This window comes from Oncorhynchus mykiss, chromosome 17, assembly GCF_013265735.2.
Source record: "Oncorhynchus mykiss isolate Arlee chromosome 17, USDA_OmykA_1.1, whole genome shotgun sequence".
NCBI lineage: Eukaryota > Metazoa > Chordata > Actinopteri > Salmoniformes > Salmonidae > Oncorhynchus > Oncorhynchus mykiss.
Window position 1 is genome coordinate 74,113,773 of NC_048581.1, and position 21,616 is coordinate 74,135,388.

Here is a 21,616-nt window from a genome sequence, read left to right on the forward strand (position 1 = left end):
CTCCCAGAGACCCAACCCAATTGGCATATTGGGGGAAGGGGTGGTCACTGCAACAGTGTTAGCGAGTTACAATGTTATTCTAAACTAAATCGTGGGGAAGTGACAGTGATCGCATACTAATGATACTTTGCTAGCTAGATAGCTCTCAGTCCAGGCCTAACAGAACACTGCGAACCATCTAGCTAGATATTGACAACCGTTGTAGAAACGCATCACATGCTCGATTTTGTCTTTTGGATCATACAAATTATAATCCCGACAGTGCCTGGCAAAGAAGTATCTGAATGACACGGAAGAAACAATCATTGCCACGAACCGCTTATCGTGGTACCGTTAACGTAGCAGTAGATCGCAAATGCAAGGCGTCTGCGTTCACTGAGAAATCCGACACGGTCAGCTAGATAACAATGATATTTATGTTGGGTGGCTAAATATTATAAGCCATAACTAGCCAAGTACTTGATGTTTTGCAAATGTACTAGAAAAAAGCACTGAAGTAGAGAAGCTCGAGAAGGATCACACACCCAACACTTTAATGTAGTAAACTATGTAGCGATCCCCATGCAGTGACCTCAACATGAATTCATGCCACCAGACAACATGCGTTAATGCACACATAGATAGGGACTCGTTTAAAGACAAATAATGTTAGTTTACGAACATACAATTAGCGTGATGTATTACCCGCAAATCGCGGAACATTAGCTAGGCCACCACCACGCTTCGACTGGCTAGCTTGCTGCTTACAACTAGCAAGATACTTTCGAATATAAACAGCATTCAACCGTATCTAGTAATTGACAAAGAATGCCACACAAGTATAGTTTGGGTATATAATACGTTGCAATTCGACCCACTTGTAAACATTGACGATATTTTACGTTCTTGCACAGTCTCCGTTTAGTCCTCCATTTTCATTTCGTGTTGGTTGGCTGGCAATGCAGAATGGCGCTGACTGATTGTCAGCTAGAGGAGAGCTATTTTGCTCAGTTGTTACTACAGCGCTAATTCAGGCCAGGGGTGGAAAGCCAGATTCTGATGCCAAAACAAACCCCCAGGGAAACCAGGGCATTGTCATTCAATCTACAATAGAATAATATAGATTATACGATCACTGTGTTGGTCAATTGCACACAAGGTCCAACCGAAATATTGCTTCCGATTTTAAACCGGGGAGCTGTTAAACTCCAGGGCACAACGCCAGGCAATGGCATCTAGGATTTGATGCCATTGCAGCTCACTTCGTCAGATTTTTCTAGGCGCACTTGTGCTCCAAATCAAAATTCGAGGTCACACAGTACAACAATGAAGCCATGTTGCTACCTATCTGACGGGAAGTGAGCTGCAAACGAAACACATACTTTGCCCGCTTTGAGGACAATACAGTGACATTTGGCCTGCTACCAAGGACTGTGGGCTCTCCTCCGTGACCAACGTGAGTGAGACATTTAAACACGTTAACCCTCGCAAGGCTGCCGGTCGAGACGCATCCCTAGTGCGTCCTCAGGGCATGCGCAGACCAGCTGGCTGGTGTGTTTACAGACATATTCAATCTCTCCCTATCCCAGTCTGCTGTCCCCACATGCTTCAAGATGGCCACCATTGTTCCTGTACCCAAGAATGCAAAGGTAACTGAACTTAATGACTATCGCCCGTAGCACTCACCTGTCATCATAAAGTACTTTGAGAGACTAGTCAAGGATCATATCACCTCCATCTTACCTGTCACCCTAGACCCACTTTAATGCAATCGCCATCACACTGCCCTAACCTATCTGGACAAGAGGAATACCTATGTAAGAATGCTGTTCATTGACTGTAGCTCAGCATTCAACACCATAGAACCCTCCAAGTTTATCATTAAGGAGGCTGAAGAAATGTTTCTTGTCACCCAAAACCCGCACAAACCTTTACAGATGCACAATTGAGAGCATCCAGTCGGGCTGTATCACCGCCTGGTACGGCAACTGCACCGCCCACAACCACAGGGCTCTCCAGAGGGTGGTGCGGTCTGCACAACGCATCACCAGGGGCGTAGTACCTGCCCTCCAGGACACCTACAGCACGCAATGTCACAGGTAAGCCAAAAGATCGTCAAGAACAACAACCACCCGAGCCACTGCCTATTCACCCCGCTACCATCCAGAAGGTGAGGTTAGTACAGATGCATCAAAGCTGGGACCGAGAGACTGAAAAACAGCTTCTTTCTCAAGGCCATCAGACTGCTAAACAGCCATCACTAACACAGAGGCTGCTACCTACATAGACTTGAAATCATTGGCCACTTTAATAAATGGATCATTAGTCACTTTAATAATGCCATTTTGTTTACATATCTTGCATTACTCATCTCATACACATATACTGTATTTTTTTACCATCTATTGCATCTTGCCTATGCTGCTCTGTCATTGCCCATCCATATATTTATATATTATTATTCCATTCCTTTACTTAGATTTGTGTGTGTTAGATATTACATGTTAGTTATTGCTGCACTGTCGGAACTAGAAGCACAAGCATTTTGCTACACTCGCATTAACATCTGCTAACCATGTGTACGTGATCAACAACATTTTATTTTACATCTTTCACTCCAACTGCCATAATAATGGTCAAACAGTTTCAGAACATACTTTATTTATTTACAGAATGTAAACAAACAAGACATTAAATACAACAGAGTTGATTTAGTCACTTCTCTATACAGGGAGGAATGATTCTATTACAGTAGATTGTAGTAGGAAAATAGTTTGAAAATCAAATGACATTTCCTGCTCTCAGATGAGTGAATAAGGTGTAGAGCGCTCAAACCTGACATACTTGTTCGCTGTAGTTTATCATTTTCAACCAATTATGTGGCAGACACATTGAAAAATGTAATAGCCTTAAATGTAGTGGTGTATTCTGTTACCTCAAACTAGGCCTGTGTTTGCCATAAATATGGTTTATTTCTCAGTGACAACATGCGTATAACACAGAAATATGAATTCAGGACAAATGGCAGCATTATGATGAACATGAGACCCAAGGGAGGAAAGAAAAACATTCCGAAATGGAAAAGCCTATCTTTAAACCATATCTTAATTCAACAGGCAGTATATTGAACATTATCTCTGCAATAAACTGTAGGCAACATTCTGGTATAAATAAATTAACATACACAATTGTAGAAAAAAAAAAAAAAGACATTTGTGTTAACACTCATCTGAAGCCATGTTCCATTCTTGTCTGTTCATATTGAGTTTAGGCATCTGGGTGATCATTGACCAAACTGTCCAGTACCAAAACTTATCATGCACTCCCAATAAATGTTTATTAATATTACAGATAATAATAGATAAACTTTCTATGCATCTTACTCACACACCTACTCCTCAAATTTGGCCATAAAGCTGCTTCTCTGTGAGCTTGCAAAGGGAGTGTAATGTACTGCCTGTTGCTGACAGTGATTGCGAGAACAGGTGGTGCCCTCTAGTGGTTACTTGTCCCACAGGACATTGGACATTCATCTCCTGGAAATACAGTAAGTATACTTGAGATGGATAAGGATGATTGTAGATTTTTGGGAAAGATAAAATTCCGGTCATTAACAAAAAAAGAGCCTTTGGATTACTCCAGAGCAGCAGCTTGAAAATATAAAGTGTCGATAGTTTTATGTTAGAGGTTCAAGTGCAATAACTCAATGGTTGGGGCAAGGGCTCAGTGTTAGGAAAGGCTGACAGTGACATTGTCCTTGCCTTTCTCCACGTTAGAGTCTTTGTCTGTGGGGGCGGATGTCGTTCCTCTGGGAGAGGTTTGACCACTTGACTGTCCTGAGGCTTTGTTTGGGCCGTCTGCCGTGGACCCTGACTCAGGCTCTTGCTGTGAGGCTGTCGCTACAAAAGGAGAACAGAAGTAACTATACAATTGTAAGACACTTGATACCTGTAGTCAGTCAGATGGATTCAATATTCTTTAACTAATATCAATTCAGCTTTGAATATGGCTGGTGCGTGTGCGTTACCTGATTGTGTGCAGGACTTCATGTGTTCTGGCCAGTGGGCTTGCTGGCAGGGATAGTCACAGTAGCTGGTGTTCCAGCAGCAGTAGAATATGGCCTCCTTCTTACAGTTGGCACACCACTGCTTCTTCTTGGTCTCGTCTACTGCTTGTTGTTTCTCCACTTCCATCTGCTTCTTCACCTCCGCCATCAGTCGCTCTCTCTCCTGCTCCAGACTTTGCCTCATCTCCGCCATGGTTAACTCTGCACATGCACACATACAGACAATAACATAACCTTTTCTGTAGAATGTGATTACTTCACCTTCGTCAATGACATTCATTGTTATACTGACAGACAGTCCTTGACCCAGTTTAAGCTAGAGTAATGCAAAGGTCCTTACCTAGATTGTGCTTCATTTCTGACAGCTCCTGTTGATGAAGCCACTGCAGTTTTTCTATTTCAATTCTCAATCGTCTAATCTGTGTGGGAGAGACAAGGACATACACTCAGACTCCCCAGAGTCATACAGCTAACTATCATAGGCATGGTGGTATTCAGTCCCTCTGAGGGCAACCAGCAGATACCTACCTCTGCTAATGTGTTCCCTGAAGTGTTTTTGGAAAGGTCTGTATACAGCTCAGTCACAGTCCCTTTGATTGTATCCATTATCTGAGGGATAAAGGAGACCTGAAGCAAAAACTTTTCGGAAGTAAGCTTTATGCAATCTCTTTGAATGCAGACCCATCACACTCTTGAATACCCAAGAGGCTAATGACTATTCATACCTTAAATAAAAGACAGATAACAAAAAATAAAAAAATAATAAATATATAAATCTATATATATAATCTGCCATATGTAAAATTGTCCCCCAAAAGTGTGTATGCTTCAATAAGCCTTGCTCCAAGCCCCAAACCATAATACTGATAGTGTACAGCCTTCAGCTTGCTTACTCTGGCCATCGATCCAAGCCTCGCATACTTACTTTATTAGTGTACTTCGCAATGTCAGCTGCTACGTCTGCTGATGCGGTGGGGATCTGGAAGTCCACTGCCATGGAGGATGTGGTGGAGGGGCCACTACCAAATCCAGGGGCTGCTATCATGGCCACAGAGGGTGGGGTACTGGTCACCAGGGTAACAGACGACGTGGACGTACTGAGTGGAGGGTCTTTCTGCTGGACAGCTAGAGTAAACAAGAACCAAGACTAAAATCAGTGACATGGTTTAGACCCTTTCTTCTTTAATGTTGCCGCCCCTATCATCACCAAGCATATCTCTGACCATTTTAACCTGTCTCTCCTCTCTGGGGAGGTTCCCGTTGCTTGGAAGGCAGCCATAGGGAGATCAAGCTGATCCTAACTGTTATAGGCCCATTTCTATTTTGCCCTGTTTATCAAAAACTTGTCAATCAACTGACTGGCTTTCTTGATGTCTACAGTATTCTCCTGGTATGCAATCTGGTTTCTGCTCAGGTTATGGATGTGTCACTGCAACCTTAAAGGTCCTCAATGATGTCACTGTTGCCCTTGATTCCAATGTTGTGCTGCTATTTCTATTGACTTGCCCAAAGCTTTTGATACGGTAGACCATTCCATTCTTGTGGGTCTGGTTTGCTAACTACCTCTCTCAAAGAGTGCAGTGTATAAAGTCAGAAAATCTGCTGTCTCAGGCATAGCCTGTCACCAAGGGAGTACCCCAAGGATCAACCCTAGGCCCTACGCTCTTCTCAATTTACATCAACAACATAGCTCAGGCAGTAAGAAGCTCTCTCATCCATTTATATGCAGATGATAGTCTTATACTCAGCTGGCCCCTCCCCAGAATTAGTGTTAAACACTCTACAACAAAGCTTAGTGTCCAACAACTTTCTCTGCCTTTAATAACCTTGTTCTGAATACCTCCAAAACGAAGGTCATGTGATTTGGTAAGAAGAATGCCCCTTTCCCCATAGGTGTGATTACTACCTCTAAGGGTTTAGAGCTTGAGGTAGTCACCTCATACAAGTACTTGGGAGTATGGCTAGATGGTACACTGTCCTTCTCTCAGCACATATCAAAGCTACAGGCCAAAGTTAAATCTTGACTTGGTTTCCTCTATCGTAATGGTTCCTCTTTCACCCCAACAGCCAAACTAACCCTGATTCAGATGACCATGCTACATTACGGAGACGTAATTTATAGATCGGCAGCGAAGGGTGCTCTCGAGCGGCTAGATGTTCTTTACCATTTGGCCATCAGATTTGCCACCAATGCTCCTTATAGGACACATCACTTCACCCTATACTCCTCTGTAAACTGGTCATCTCTGTATACCCGTCGCAAGACCCACTGGTTGATGCTTATTTATAAAATCCTCTTAGGCCTCACTCCCCCCATCTGAGATATCTACTGCAGACCTCATCCTCCACATACAACACCCATTCTGCCAGTCACATTCTGTTAAAAGGTCCCGAAAGCACACACATTCCTAGGTTGCTTGTCTTTTCAGTTTTCTGCAGCTAGAGACTGGAACGAGCGTCAACAAACACTCAAACTGGACAGTTATCTCTCAATCTCTTCATTCAAAGACCCAATCATGGACACTCTTACTGACAGTTGTGGCTGCTTTGCGTGATGTATTGTTGTCTCTATCTTCTTGCCCTTTGTGCTGTTGTCTGTTCCCAATAATGTTTGTACCATGTTGTGCTACTGCCATGTTCTGTTGCTACCATGTTGTTGTAATTTTCTGTTGCTACCATGTTGTGTTGTCATGTGTTGCTGCCATGCTATGGTGTTGTAAAAAATAAAACATCACAGCAATGTTTTTTAGGCCTGCAGTTGAACCTCAAATAGTTTTTTTGCTGTGTCCATTTTCTCTGTAGTGTGCTAATTTAATTTTCAACTAATACTGTGGTGTACCTTTGACAGATTGCCTGGTCTGGTACCGCGTGCTTTGGGAAGGTTGCTGTGGCAATGATGAAGATGTTGCAGATGCTGGCGTTTGTGGCATTGTCTGTGGCTGGCCTGGTGATGCTGCCTGCAGCTGAGGCGTATCTGGCTGCTGATTCTGTTGCTGCCGCTGCACCTTCTGCATGTGCCACTTCTGAGAGGAAGTCTGGAACTTGTTGGTGGGGTTCCACACCACCGCCCGCTGCACCACCGGGACAGTCTCCCTGGGCAGCAGAGGGCGCTGTTTCTTCACTGCTGTGGTGGCAGAGGAGGATGTGATGGGGGCCATCGGTAGTGTGGCATTGGGGAGTGTGGTGGGGGCGATGGTGGTGGAAGAAGCAGTAGTGAAGGACACCATGTTTAGAGGAATGGCTAGTGGAGAATGTGATGAATCTTTCATACTGGGGGTTAAGAAATGGGCTGTGTTGTTTTGAGATGGAGTAAGTGAACTTGACAGGGCTTTACCTACAATGGAAAGAAAATATTAATAACAGCATCTGTTTTGGTTAAACTTTTTTCTCGCTTTCATATTTTATCAACTAGTGATAGAGAACATGAGGACTCTCACCCTCTGTCTTATTGGCTGGTGGATTTTTGGTGGTGCGTGAATCTTTCCTACTCTTCTTCCTGTCTCTGCCCCCCTGGTCCTCCCCCAGGTCAATCACCAGCTCCCTCTCAGAGTCGGAGTCATCCACCACAGAGGGCTGCCTAGCCTCCTGCTTCACCTGGGGCTTCTCTCTGGATGCCGGGGACACTGGGGCTGCTTTTGCTTCCTCTGGGGGCTCTTTGTCCGAGTGTACACCCTGATTCTCTTTAGATGAGGATTCAGAGAGGGTAGATGATGCCCCCGCATCCCCCATGGTTACCATGGCAGTTGCTGGCCCTTTTGTTTTGACCTCATTTATGCTGGGGGGTAGGGGGTCTTTGGATCCCCTCTTGGAAGGGTCCTTCTCGCCCTTGTCATTGGCCTTTGTGTGTTTGCCTGCCTTAGGTTTCTGTTCCTCGTCACTGGCGTCACTGTCACTCGAATCTGATTTATCAGAGTCCTCTGAGTCGCTGTGTTCTACTCCCTTATACACATCCTCAGAGATCTCATCTATACCTGTACACAGCAGAGGGGAAATTGGGGTAAATGTATAACGTGGTTGTTTTCATACAAATGGACTAACTGAAAACAAAGTAGTTGACTGGTGCCGCTATCTTCATAAGTGGTGCTTTACTAGCGGTGTGGCGAGTTCACTCACCCAGCTGGGCCTTGCAGCTCTCAATGGTTTTGTCCAGGTTGAGCTGGAAGCGGCTCCTGATCTGTCTCTTGGGCGAGGTGAGGACTGGTGGGGCCCCCTGCTGTTGCTGCTGTACAGTCTCACTCAACTCCTGTAGGTCCATCTCGGCTTTGCTACGGTCTGACAGGCCAGCACACAATATCACAAACAATGTTATTGAATGGTTGAAATCCACTCCAATCACTAGACCAAGTAGGAATGCCTCTACATATGGTTAAGGTTTATGGATATGGTTTTGCTGTCATGAAGCCTTTCCCAGGTGTGCTAAATAGGTGAGCTTTGAAGATGATTGTGGTGTGACTGAGGGCAGGTGTGTGGCAGCTCACCCAGGTTGAGGTTAAGGATGCTCCCTGTGAGAGTTGCTTTCTCCTGCTTGGGAACTAGAGCAGGACCCTGGGAGTGGAACGGTTTAGGGCTGTCATTGGCACCAGAGGCAGGACCAGGTCGAGTGGAAGCAGGTGATGCTGTGGAGAGTGCACAGATACAGTGAGGGGGGAAAAGTATTAGATCCCCTGCTGATTTCGTACGTTTGCCCACTGACAAATAAATGATAATGGTAGGTTTATTTGAACAGTGAGAGACAGAACAACCAAAAAAATCCAGAAAAACACATATCAAAAATGTTATAAATTGATTTGCATTTTAATGAGGGAAATGAGAATTTGACCCCTCTGCAAAACATGACTTAGTACTTGGTGGAAAAACCCTTGTTGGCAATCAGAGGTCAGATGTTTCTTGTAGTTGGCCACCAGGTTTTCACACATCTCAGGAGGGATTTTGTCCCACTCCTCTTTGCAGATCTTCTCCAAGTCATTAAGTCTTACTTCTTTGCATATTACTTCGTTTCAGTTCCAACAGTATCCAGGAGTCAGTGGACATCCGCTTATGTGCATCGATGTCTCCTGACCCCTCCTGTCTCAGCCTCCAGTATTTATGCTGCAGTAGTTTATGTGTCGGGGGGCTAGGGTCAGTTTGTTATATCTGGAGTACTTCTCCTGTCCTATCCGGTGTCCTGTGTGAATTTAAGTGTGTTCTCTCTAATTCTCTCTTTCTTTCTCTCGGAGGACCTGAGCCCTAGGATCATGCCTCAGGACTACCTGACATGATGACTCCTTGCTGTCCCCAGTCCACCTGGCCGTGCTGCTGCTCCAGTTTCAACTGTTCTGCCTTATTATTATTGGACCATGCTGGTCATTTATGAACATTTGAACATCTTGGCCATGTTCTGTTATAATCTCCACCCGGCACAGCCAGAAGAGGACTGGCCACCCCACATAGCCTGGTTCCTCTCTAGGTTTCTTCCTAGGTTTTGGCCTTTCTAATGAGTTTTTCCTAGCCACCGTGCTTCTACACCTGCATTGCTTGCTGTTTGGGGTTTTAGGCTGGGTTTCTGTACAGCACTTTGAGATAACAGCTGATGAACGAAGGGCTATATAAATACATTTGATTTGATTTTGATTTGTTACAGGATATTTCATATTCCTCTAGGACTCCAGACTATCAGAGAGGCAGTGCGCAGTACCTACCTGTGCAGTCCATGGACTCCTCCCCAGCACTGTAGTGGCTGACTAGGGCTCTAACCGGGCCCTTGTCTGGTGTATCCTGCTCTCCATCAGAGCCTGTGTGAGCAGAGGAGTTGGTGCTCATGGGCGAGCGGGGCATATCTGTCAGGGAGATCCTCCGGCCTGTACTCCCGCCAACTCCACCCATGCCCCCGCCCCCATCAGACAGCATGCTCCTGGCCAAGGGCATCTTGGGAGATGCCGTCATGTCAAAGTTGAACTTGATCTTCTCCTGCTTCTCGGGTCGGACCGAGCCGGACGAGGGGTTGGCAGGATCCAGCAGCATTTGGTACTGGTTATCAGGGGTGTAGGGTGTCCGGAAGGGGGCATAGTTGAACACTCCAAACTTCTTCCTCATGTTCTCCACGTAGACCTCCATCTCCTGCATGGCACTGTTGAAGATGCTCTTAGTCTTCTTCACAGAAAAGGGAATCTCCCTGGACATGAGGTAGCAGTTGTTTAAGGGGACCCACGCCCTGGAAGGTGAAGAATAATAATACAATGCAACAGCTGAATAGACACAGAGGATAGAGACGGAGAGCTGTGAAATACCAAATGTACTGATGAGTATAAGTGACATAGTTAAGTACCAAAAGTACCTGTCGTGCTGCCCGAAAAAACGAGCATCCACCTGCCCGTCTTTGTCCCGCAGTGCTTTGGCAGGCCAGAATGGAAACCCCTTCAGCTTGGCCCACACGAGAGGGTGAGGATTACTCTGAGCAAAGTAAACAGGTAGACTAGTTATCATACTGAGACCATTATACAGACCACATTCAGTATACACAAGGTACTACAATTCAAATGTATGACTTGTTTAGCACAAGCTTTGAACTCACGCATGGCTCACAGAACCAGTTGTCTCTCTTTTGGCAAGCTGACAGATAGCATTCCGGACAGACCTCAATCTCATTCATCTGAAAGAGAAGAATCATTGTACGTGTAAGAATAATCTCTTCTGAAGGCCTGAAAGAATCTTTGACCACATACCCATACTTACCTCATGTTCACAGATTTTCACTATGACTTTAGCTGTGGCAGTGAGCTTATGATTGCCTAAAATAAGAAGGTCACAGTGAGTAATCATTACAAACCAGTTATTGATAACCAGTAAAAATCCATTGCAATCAAAACAGGGACACAGACCTCCATTATAAATTATGCAGTTGTGTAAAATCCATTTCACATCTGCCAAGAAAGCTTCAGTGCAGCCATACATTTTCTTTTTTGTATTCTGGAAAAATAAAACAGAAAAGGTCAGTGATCAACCACTGGTGAGGTTTGGGATTGTAGTTCTAACCTCAAAGAAAGAAGAGTACATTTTCTAACCTTCTCCAATGTACCGAGATCCATGGCGTGAAATATATACTCTGCGTAGTCTGGATGCTGTTCCAGAGATACTGGCTTCTGGAAGGGTTCAGTCTGGAGAAGAGACAAAAAAGACATGCACAGTGAATTAACCTTCATATTCAAATTCCAAATAGGCCACACTTAGACCAAATCCTAACTTGAGACACACTCATAGCTAAAACTTTAATGTAAATATATAATTGCAATTAATTTAGGATTTAAGATTTCAATTGCATCTCAATTTAGGATTAAGCCTTCATTGCATGACCTCCACCACCACAACCCCTACAAACACTCTACCACCCCAGGACAGACAACAGCAACTAAAAACAGACACAAAAACACTCCAAACAGGAGGAAAATAACGGGGGAAATATGATTAGGTCTTTTTTTGTGTGTTTGATTACCCAATTAAAAGCCTTTCTCTGCGTGGCGCCTGCATGGGGGGAGTGAGATGACGAGCGTGGTTGGTCCTGAAAAAGAGTAAGAGGGGCAACTGTATCCTCACCACAACACCGCTTTCCAAAATGGACCCTTGGTTCAATGGTACCTTTGCCCTTTATGTCATTGTAGAGGAGAGGACTGGCTAAAAACAGGCTTGGGTGGTTTAGTGTTGTTAGAACACACTTACTTATGGCTTACCATTTTGTAACCAGAACAACAAAGGATACTTCAGACTTTGAGTATAGTGAATAAGTTCACAGTGTATTGGGGAAGAGGCAATGGACCTCACTGATGGAACACAAAATCAGGAGAAATCATTGAGCAGTCTTAAAATCAGACCATATAAACAAGCACACAACCATTCTATTGTGTGTGTGTGAGAGAGTTCTGTTCACTCACATTGGAATTACACTGAGTGTACAAAACATTAGGAACACATTCCTAATATTGAGTTGCATGCCTCTTTGCCCTCAGAACAGCCTCAATTCATCGGGGCATGGACTACAAGGTGTCAAAGTGTCCAACAGGGATGCTGGCCCATGTTCACTTCAATGCTTCCCACAGTTGTGTCAAGTTGGCTGGATGTCCTTTGGGTGGTGGACAATTTTTTATAAACACGGGAATGTGTTGAGCGTGAAAAACCCAGGAGAGATGCAGTTCATGTCACACTCAAACTGGTGTGCCTGGCACCAACTACAATACCCTGTTCAAAAGCACTTCAATCTTTTGTCTTGGCAATTCACCCTCAATGGCACACATACAAAATCCATGTGTCAGTTGTCTCAAGGCTTAAAAATCCTTCTTTAACCTGTCTCCTCCCCTTCATTTAAGCTGAAGTGGATATTATTTAACAGGTGACATCAATAAGGGATCATAACTTTCACCTGGATTTACCTGCTCAGTCTGCAATTGAAAGTTTTGTACACTCAGTGTATATGAATTTTACTAATGCTGATCTCTCTATTCTTCAACAGTTCAATATCTACTGTCAAAACAATTAGTCAATAACAACAGTTAGAAAAGGTAGAAATAAGTAGTTCTTCCATGACAATGTGGTGAGGGTAAAAGCAGAAGCACAAGCCTTTGGAATATGTGCCCTATATACAGTTGATTTAGAATGTTATTGATCAGTCAGTTGGAGGAGGGAGGTCAGTGAACTTACACCTGGCTGTTTCATCTTCTGGAGTGAAAACTTTAGCAGGTAAGATAGCTGGTCTATTGTTAGCATCGTCATTGCTTTACTCTGAGTCTCTATGCACTCTGCAACTGTTATTTTCTGAAAGAAAAGAAATAATCTTTTGTTAGCACGATTTTAGCTTCAAATGTATATTCCCATTTCAAAGGATATTCCCAGTATCAAGCCTCATTTTACTACCTTGACCACATCTTATACCAACATGGTCAGAATTTCTTGTAACTCCAAGATTTTTCTCAACTCTGTAAATTCCATAAAATAGGGATGTCTGTCATCATGGTCCAGCCTCAAGCCCCAGCCTCCCATGCATTTTAAGGTTCTAAAGTTGTCTTCCTGGTAGACAACTGGTTTTCGGTCCCACCCACAAGCGAGTACCTCACATTCAGGGCAGAACCAGTCACCCTCGGGCTCTGCGGGTAGTTTTAGGCACTTGGCGTGGTACACCCTCGGGCAGAGCTCACAGCAGAGCACCTGGCCCTCGCGGTGGCACAGCCAGCAGTAGAAGTCATTCCTGCCGTCCTGCGGCACAACATCAACAGGGTCTGTGGTGAGTGCTGGCTGCTTCACATAGTAAAAAGGACCATGTCTTAGTTCTGACTGAAATGCAGGCAAGAGAAAGAGAACGTTTGGGGTTTCAAAAATCAGGTGTGAGATTACATGAGCAGCATTGCAGACATGAAAAAAAACAAAAAAACAATTACATAATGTTTTTCAAAAAAGACAATCTACATAGTAAATGCCCAAAACAGACTGCTTAGAACCCTGTATTGCGACATAAGGCATTAAAACATTGATTAATTGACCGTTCCTGGTATCAGACTGGAAGAGAATCATTACTGTAGATTATATTACAAATCCCCTTTCAAAGGTCAAGACAGTGAAAAGGATAAGTTTGAGAAACTAGCCTTTAGTATCGCTTACTGATTGGATCTGATAAGCAGTCTGTGTTTTGGTCCACACCTGTTACTTTTTTTGCATTGAGACAAGCTTTGATCCATGGCTTTTAAGCCCAGGTTGCTATTGTAATTTACCATTTATAAAGATAAGTGCTAATCATTAATAGTCTCAGTGTGAGTGAGCAACAGCCGAAGCATTACCAATCACTTGATTTCAGTAGGCAGAATTTGTAAAACAAGCATGCAAACACATTAATGAAACAATTATTTAGATAAATCTTATGGCCTAATACTAATGTAATATAGGCTTACTGTAACACTATAAGAAAAGATCAACCTCATGGTGTCACAAACATAGAATAGTCCCATGGCATACCAAAAGACAACCGGAACAGAAAATGTTATACACAGGTTTTTTAGTAGGATATATTTCAGTGTAACAGAAACCCAGCAGCCTCTGAAAGCACAACAGTGTGAGCACAGAGGAGAGTGCAGGGGGAGGTCGCACCTGGTCTTTACTGCTGCTGACCGCTCCTGGTTTCTTCTTCTTTTTGACCGGACTGGGGGAGGTTTCAGCCGGGGAGTGACCATTAGACGAGTGAGGGGGGCTGGGCACCTTGCGTTTCTGGGCCGCCCGCTCCACTGACCCAGGGTCTGAAACTGCAGGGAGGGGGTCAAATGTCAGGCAAGCCAACATGACGGATGTATTATTTCCCAGAAGAAAGTGCATGTTCTGGCCATAGAATAGTAGATGTTCATTGTTTTCATACAGTACAGAAGATAAAAACCGGTTACCATAGTGATAAGACATGACAGCGATATGAACAGAAGCAGCACATTAGCCTCCATCTTGTACCGTGTGTGATTCAGCTCTGTACCAGACACATACATACAGTAGCCTACACTCAACATGGGAGCAATAAAATAAAGCCTTTCACCACCCCCACATACTGCCTGTAGGCATAGGCATAAATAGGTGAAAGTACAGCTCAGCTTTCAGTGTTTCTCACCTTTGGATCGTGTAGATATCTCCATCCCCTCTACTGCATCCGACTCAGTCTTCACCTCCTCCTCAGCCAAACTGGCAGAGAAAAGAGATGCACTATTAAAGCCCTATTATGACAATACCTACGGAAAGACTCCCAACATAAATCAATTCATCCAATGCCTTTTTACAGTTTGACTCGCACAATGTTTACACCAGACATTGCTTCATCTACAGTATGTTCAGTATGCACGTGGTTTCGCAACACCATCTACTAAGTAACAATCATAAATCACACTGTATAAAAGCATCTGCTGAAATACTTGTGTGTAAATGTGAAACCAAAGTCTCACAAATCTGATTTGTGTGGATCTAGTATCATTTTCAGAGGAAAGACAATCCTGTCTGGCTGTAAAGGTCTGCTTCAACACTGACCCACTCTCTCGGTCTCACTACAATGGAGTTATTCTTAGAGTGAGAGTCCATTTGGCCCGGAGGTAAACTCTGTCTAAACCAATCCTGACTGGACAGACACACACTGTTCGCTTTGGTGCAGAGGTATCATAAATCTACGGGCTATGGCCAGCAAGAGTCCCTCTCTTATTGGGAGAAGGACAATGTCTAGTAAAGCAGTGTTCTAATGTTCAGAGTTCCAGAGTGTGAAACTGACAGAATGTGATTAGGTTGAAGGTCAACAATCATCTGTCAGTGCCTCAGAACAATGTCCCAGGGATTAGATGTGCTTTTCTGGAGCCATGCATTTCATAACATGGGGTTGAATCCTATCTACACATGAACTCAAACCCATAAATCATGCATTGATGTCAAAAGTAGATTTCTCAAATGGACAAATTACACACAGAGACACATCTACTGGAATTGACTGGGCATGGATGTTATGCAACTAACTATTATTAACTAACGGCCAAATGCGTTCTAGTTTCAAACTCAACATGGGGTCGTTCCATATGATTTCAATTACTTTCTGATTGCACCTCTTTTGATTTGAACAAAACCTTCCATACATGTTTGCCCATGGTAGAAAGAGACTTTTTGAACCTGAACACAAACATTCAGGAGCGAGAGGGGCTCAAAGAAGACCCATTTTGCATACCCCATTCTACCATGAGACATCCGTGTCTTCCCTAAAAAAGATAAACGTTTGAGTTTGATATAATTTGAAAGTTTACAAACAGGGTTGTGAAACTATTTTATGATTGAAAATGTTTTTTTTAATGTTTTAAATAAAAACTCATTTTCAGCTTTAGCATCAATTACCCAAAAACAAACGTATGTGGACACCCCTTCTAATTATTGGATTTGGCTATTTCAGCCACACCCATTGCTGACACATGTATAAAATCGAGCACGCCGCCATGCAATCTCCATAGACAAACATTGTCAGTAGAATGGCCCGTACAGAAGTGACTTTCAACATTGCACCGTCATAGGATGCCCTTCTTTCCAACAAGTCAGTTTGTCAAATTTCTGCCTTGCTAGAGCTGCCCCAGTCAACTATAAGTGCTATTACTGTGAAGTGGAAACGTCTAGGAGCAACAACAACTCAGCCGCAAAGTGGTAGGCCACACATGCTCACAGAACGGGACCGCAGAGGGCTGAAGCGCGTAAAAATCGATGCCAAGCGTCGGCTGGAGTGGTGTAAAGCTCGCCTCCATTGGACTGGAGCAGTGGAAATACATTCTCTGGAGTGATGAATCATGCTTCACCATCTGGCAATCCGGCGGACAAATCTGGGTTTGGCAGATGCCAGGAGAACGCTACCTGCCTGAATGCATAGTGCCAACTTTAAAGTTTGCTGGAGGAGGAATAATGGTCTGGGGCTGTTTTTCATGGTTCGGGCCAGGCCCCTTAGTTCCAGTGAAAGGAAATCTTAACACTAGAGCATACAATGACATTATTGACGATTCTGTGCCTCCAACGTCTTGGCAACAGTTTGGGGAAGGACCTTTCCTGTTTCAGCATGACAATTCCAGTGCACAAAGCGAGGTCAATACAGAAAAGGTTTGTTGAGATCGGTGTGGAAGAACTTGACTGACCTGCACAGACCATCTAAACCCCATCAAACACCTTTGGGATGAATTGGAACACTGACTGCGAGCCAGGCCTAATCGCCCAACATCAGTGCCCAACCTCACTAATACCCTTGGCTAAATAGAAGCAAGTCCCCACAGCAACGTTCCAACATCTAATGGAAAGCCTTCCCAGAAGAGTGGAGGCTGTTATTACAGCAAAGGGGGGACCAACTCCATATTAATGGCCATGATTTTGGAATGAGATGTTTGTTCACATACTTTAGGTCATGTTGTGTATGTTGTAGCTTAGACCCTATTTTACATCATCTGAGGTGTTTGTGTTGTAGAGATAATAGAATAGACATTTCCATTCAAGTTGACATTCGACAATGGGTGGACCAGAGGCCATCTTTCTGGTAGTGATTGGAAGTTAAAGTTGAAATTAAATGTAAAATGTCAATGGCGTACCAGCTAGATTGCAGGGGTCTGAAGGGATAGATTTCTATGGTTGAAATGACACTCACCCTGCATTAAAGAAAATGCTATGTCTCAACCAATGGTGGGCAGAACAAACACTTCAGATAATGTAAAATAGGGTTTAAAAATGTGAGTTTATGCCTTTTTAGATAAATGTTAAAGCTTAAAAAAATAACAATTGATTAAACACTTTTTTCAAGAAATCATAGAATAGTTTGACAAACCTGTTGGTAATCTAAAAATGATATCAAACTCAACCGTTCGCATCAGTCATGAATCCTGAGCCCACAACCATTGGGCCCCAATACCTACTGAGACAGGTCAAGGCTGAACTGAGGCCAGGGGCAATGGAGAACCATCAGCTCTAAAACTGCATGGTGAATACAATGCCATAGTCGTTTCCCTCTAAAATGGGACTACCCCAGTCTCATGCGTTTTATATCCCTCAAGTCAAGAGAGAAGCAACTTAAACATTACTGTTTCATTGTCTTGAACAAACACAGCCCCAGCCCTATGAACACATCAATTAAATGCACACTTCCTTGAATTTAAAAAAGGTAATTTCTTGTGGGAAAGCCACTGCTTCATAAGAAAACGGTCAAACAGGTTTTACGCAGTATCAGCTCAACATGAACATCCTTGTTTCTTCAGACACCAATGTGTCGATACCCTTGTTTCAGACACACACAAAAATTACGCCACGGCACAAGCTACTGTCTCACAGCTCAGATGGGTTCAATTTCACCAGCTTTTTATTTAGCTCTTGGAGAGAGCAGCATAATTAGAATGCGAAAGTGTGGGATACAAAGACAGCAGCTCCCTGTTAGAGAAGCAAATGTAGTCCCTTTTCCACCATTTCTTTATCACCCCTCTCTGTCTCTCTCTTCTCCATCTCGGGGGCAGAAAATTACAGAGACAGAGCACTGGCTTTACTGGCCTCCACCTCTGATAAAGGCTTTCAGCACAGACAGAGAGTCTGCCTCAGCAACATCCCCTTCTCATCCGGTCAGATACGCAGAGCAAGAGACAGTGAAAACACACTAAACCAATGCCTCCAACACCCTTCTTGTAGTTAAAACATTTCCTATAATACATTGTTTTCATTAATATAGTGATATAATCCCTCCCACGCCCTCTCTGACAGAACACCCATGCTTCAATGTAGGAAATTGACAGCATACCTTTTTTTTCTCTTTACGCACAGAATACAGATTCTTCAGCCTTTTTTAATTGTTATTCTTTCTTATTTGTATTTTTTTTTAGGCCGGTGGGGGATGAGGCAAAGATTGGTGCAGAATTTCCCAGAAGGGCCTTGCTCTCCCTGCTGCTCTCTCTGCGATTGTCAATCTTTAACCTCAGCTGTGGACTGCCGATTGGTTTGAGCGCCACACGGAGGTGCCTGATTGGGCGCCTGGCTCAGAGTGCCACACAGACTCTCTTCTCCCCTATCTCCTCAGACACAGTGCTGCAATGCAGAGAGGATTTCTCCTCACTATCACAAAACCCCTGGAACCAAGTCCCTCACTCCCTCAAAGCCCATATAGTCCTCACTGGTTGTGTGCATTTTCTAAAACATGGGGGATGCAGTTACACAGGCAAAAAGGGAGCGTATCAGATTCCCTCCAATCTCACTCCACAGCTATGAGGCAGTGTGTGTGGCGTCCATTTTGAAGACATTCCCTTATTGCCTGCCTGCTGAGAACACTGCACACACAGCTCCAGTCGAGACGAGCTGCTGTAGAGATCACACACAGCTTACCAGTAGACCGGCTCACAGGAATGCAGGAAGGGCCTTACACTGAGCACAAAGACAGGGCTGAAAATGTCATAGGCCTCAAAATCAAAATGGTCGGCTATGGTTAAGACTAGAGAACATGCTGCCAACAACACCCTTTTCTTCCCACACTTTCCTACTGGCTTTTCTTCTGGACCTTTACAATGTGTCTATACTTGTAACCAACAGTGGTATTGCTATTACTTATTTTATTCTGCCAGTGCCACTTTGAACCATAATTTCTATTTGTAGTTAAATAAATACTAATGCTGCCATTCAAAAGATGATGATATGGAGAACAAATCGGAATGACATGAAGGTCGTTAGAAAAGGTCAGACAACACAGGTGTGGTGAATAAAAGCAAGTGACAGCATGAATTGGTTTTCTTGTTTGGACCATTATTACAAAGCACAGTTGGTCGTAGCTCTAGAAAACCCTTCTCTCCGTAGGGTTTTCAGCTGTTAGCTTCGCCCACTGCTGGCCATGTGAACTATAATTCTGACGCCGTATTAGAAACATCAATAATCATCGCTTGCTAAGCGGTTTTCGAAACATATGGCCCTTATCTTTCATATCAGTGATAAAGAATCTTTCAAATAAAAAAGATACACTTACTGTAACGTTATCAGATTTTCACAGATCCATACACTGTGTGCCTCCAGTTGACTAACTACACTTCCTCTCCAGTTATGCTGACACACAGGTGCACAGTAGATAGCTATTTAGCACAGGTGGTCACCTTTGTTTTCTGTCGGTCTTCCTTAAAAAGCCCTGTAACATGGCGAAATGGCCGTGTGGGAATACTAATAAAAGGTGTGTATTAATTTAACCTTTTGTGTTTAGAAAAGTATTTCTCGCTGATATGAAATATATTATGTTTCCAAAACAACTGTTAAACCTGACCTTGCTGTAAAAGTTAACAAGTCCGCCAAGAAGAAGATACATTGATCAATGGGCGCTAAAGGTACTTAGCGTCTATCAATGGGTTAAGTCGGTGGCAGCACCTCAAATCCTCACACCAGACAGGAATGAAGAGATTATGGGCATTACCAAAGACCATTCACAAAAAGGCACTGGATGAAAAGGTTTGCTCTCCATTCAATTCATTAAGAAGAACCATTGTACGGTGTGTTTTGACTCCATGAATTAGAGGCAATTGGCGTTACATGCCAGAAATTCAGGAATAATATGATAGTTTGCATGGTTGTTGACAAAACATCTGCCGACATACAGCATTGGTCTATGTGTGTGAATTATATGAGTTCCACTACAGAATTAAATATTCTTATATCCTTCTTGGGATAATGATATTTTTCTGTCCAAGGCTGTCTGAAACAGCCCTGCTTCCCTTCGTCAGGCTTCACATGATATCACCCAGAGTGCCTAGAGCCAAGGCACAGAAAGGGGAAGCTCTCTGAAATGGCTGCCACTCACAGCAAAGAGAAAGCAGTGAACTGAAAGACCATTAGGCAGATTTTCTCACCAGATACTAAACCTTTGAGGAATATAATCTAACATTCAGAGAGATTTTAGTTAGTTGTTCAATATACAAATCCTGTTCAATAATTAAACATGCTAAAACCTGTAGATATAAACAGTAATCTGGAAAAAGACTGTACAGCCATGAGAATATGCCTATGCTCTTGTAAAGATAAAGATTGCTTTCCTGCTTAAAAGGGCATATGATTAAAAGCAGTGCCCTGCTCTAATACCACTAAGGCCTAAATCATTCTTGCTGTGCTGTCATTGCTGAGCTGTCTCTTTACCATCTGTTAAATCCACTGGGATCCCATCTTGAATGTTGCAGCTCTCACCTCCCCACACCTTCCATTTTGACTGTACAGGCCTGTGACAGTCATAAACCCTTACAACCTGACAGCCAAGCCAAACAGATCAATCCTGTTCCTTATTCCAACAGGAATATATTCCTCTTGCCATGCTATATTCTGTAAAAAGGTAGTAAAACAGGCTGACCCATATGTGATCAGAGACATAACCAGCAGAGGCAGCCTGCTGTGCTGTACTCTGCTCTCCTGCCAGGCTCCACTACTGTGCTGTGGGGACTCTTCCCCCTCTCTCCCTGAGACAAACCTATATTCCCAAGGCACAGAACATACACAGTAGCTGGTAGCTTATTAAAGTGAAATAATGAAAAGCAAGCTTACCTCTGTGGATGCATGGCTAAAAAACTCTGTGTTTTATGTCAATGCTTATTAAAACATGGAGGACAGCCCTCTGTCCTCACCCTGCTCAGAGCACAGCCACGGCTCTCCAGGCTGGCCGATCGGCTGCTAGGATAGATACCAAGCTGTGAGTGGCCTGCTCTCACTGGCAGGATGTAAGGCTGCAGCTGATTGGCTGGGGCATTTCCTGACTGCTAATCTTTTGTTCTGCACAGGCAGGCAGGCAGGAGAAGCGTTGTGGACAGAGGGAGAAACAAGGCCCAAATCACAAAATAAACCATTTCACAGCACAGAACATCCAATATAACCACATGGTGTTGCAATCCATGCTTGACCCGTCTATATCACAAGGACATTTGGTTGTATTTCACAAAATCCAGCAACAGGGGCATGAATACTGGACAGGCCCAAGGCCACGTTTCAGAAAAGGCCTGTTTCATAGATCCCACCCTTAAGCTAAAATCCTCCGCAGTGAAAAAGTGTTGCACAAATACATGAGAGCAAACAAACAGTGAGACAGTC

The 21,616-nt window shown here is 43.7% G+C and overlaps 3 protein-coding genes across 7 annotated transcripts in view; all 3 read right to left on the reverse strand.

Annotated features, from left to right (window-relative positions):
- The window catches only part of LOC110494545 (death-inducer obliterator 1), a 28,304-nt gene extending 27,297 nt beyond the window's left edge, over positions 1–1,007 (reverse strand). For 3 of the 4 annotated variants that reach the window (XM_036950613.1, XM_036950611.1, XM_036950610.1), the window contains exon 1: positions 858–1,007. The gene's annotated coding sequence lies outside the window, so the exon portion shown is untranslated. Of the gene's footprint in view, positions 1–684 lie in introns of all 4 variants that reach the window. The other variant, XM_021569685.2, reaches the window with a different exon arrangement.
- Positions 1,008–2,623: 1,616 nt separating this feature from the next.
- LOC110494546 (protein kinase C-binding protein 1) lies at positions 2,624–12,820 on the reverse strand. Of its 2 annotated transcripts, XM_021569687.2 has the most exons (17): positions 12,713–12,820; positions 11,514–11,579; positions 11,086–11,178; positions 10,903–10,990; positions 10,757–10,812; positions 10,596–10,673; positions 10,359–10,474; positions 9,724–10,235; positions 8,524–8,661; positions 8,159–8,317; positions 7,483–8,016; positions 6,885–7,379; positions 4,971–5,170; positions 4,574–4,654; positions 4,386–4,464; positions 4,007–4,246; positions 2,624–3,878 (listed from the first exon to the last, which is right to left on the reverse strand). In XM_021569687.2, the coding sequence occupies exons 1-17, from the start codon at positions 12,782–12,784 to the stop codon at positions 3,709–3,711; spliced, it is 3,177 nt and encodes a 1,058-aa protein (XP_021425362.2). In that variant the 5' UTR covers positions 12,785–12,820; the 3' UTR covers positions 2,624–3,708. The 2 variants fall into 2 exon arrangements, with proteins under 2 accessions (XP_021425362.2, XP_021425364.2); XM_021569689.2 differs by lacking the exon at positions 11,514–11,579.
- Positions 11,086–21,232, reverse strand: LOC118936308 (protein kinase C-binding protein 1-like). Its single transcript, XM_036950614.1, has 5 exons — positions 21,077–21,232; positions 14,652–14,722; positions 14,150–14,301; positions 12,663–13,342; positions 11,086–12,586 (listed from the first exon to the last, which is right to left on the reverse strand). Exons 1-4 carry the CDS (start codon positions 21,088–21,090, stop codon positions 12,938–12,940), a joined length of 642 nt encoding a protein of 213 aa, XP_036806509.1. The 5' UTR covers positions 21,091–21,232; the 3' UTR covers positions 11,086–12,586; positions 12,663–12,937.
- Between the last annotated feature and the right edge of the window lie 384 nt (positions 21,233–21,616).

Excerpts from the sequence above, each read along its gene's own strand:
- LOC118936308 (XM_036950614.1), bottom strand. Across the intron at positions 14,302-14,651 it reads GATATCTACACGATCCAAAG|TTTCAGACCCTGGGTCAGTG; the intron begins GTGAGAAACACT and ends CCCTCCCTGCAG. Across the intron at positions 13,343-14,149 it reads TCAGCAGCAGTAAAGACCAG|TCAGAACTAAGACATGGTCC; the intron begins GTGCGACCTCCC and ends CCTGCATTTCAG.
- LOC110494546 (XM_021569687.2), bottom strand. The coding sequence starts at position 12,784 with ATGACGATGCTAACAATAGACCAGCTATCTTACCTGCTAAAGTTTTCA. Across the intron at positions 11,179-11,513 it reads AGAGAAAGGCTTTTAATTGG|ACTGAACCCTTCCAGAAGCC; the intron begins GTAATCAAACAC and ends TCTCTTCTCCAG. Across the intron at positions 10,475-10,595 it reads ACTGGTTCTGTGAGCCATGC|AGTAATCCTCACCCTCTCGT; the intron begins GTGAGTTCAAAG and ends TACTTTGCTCAG.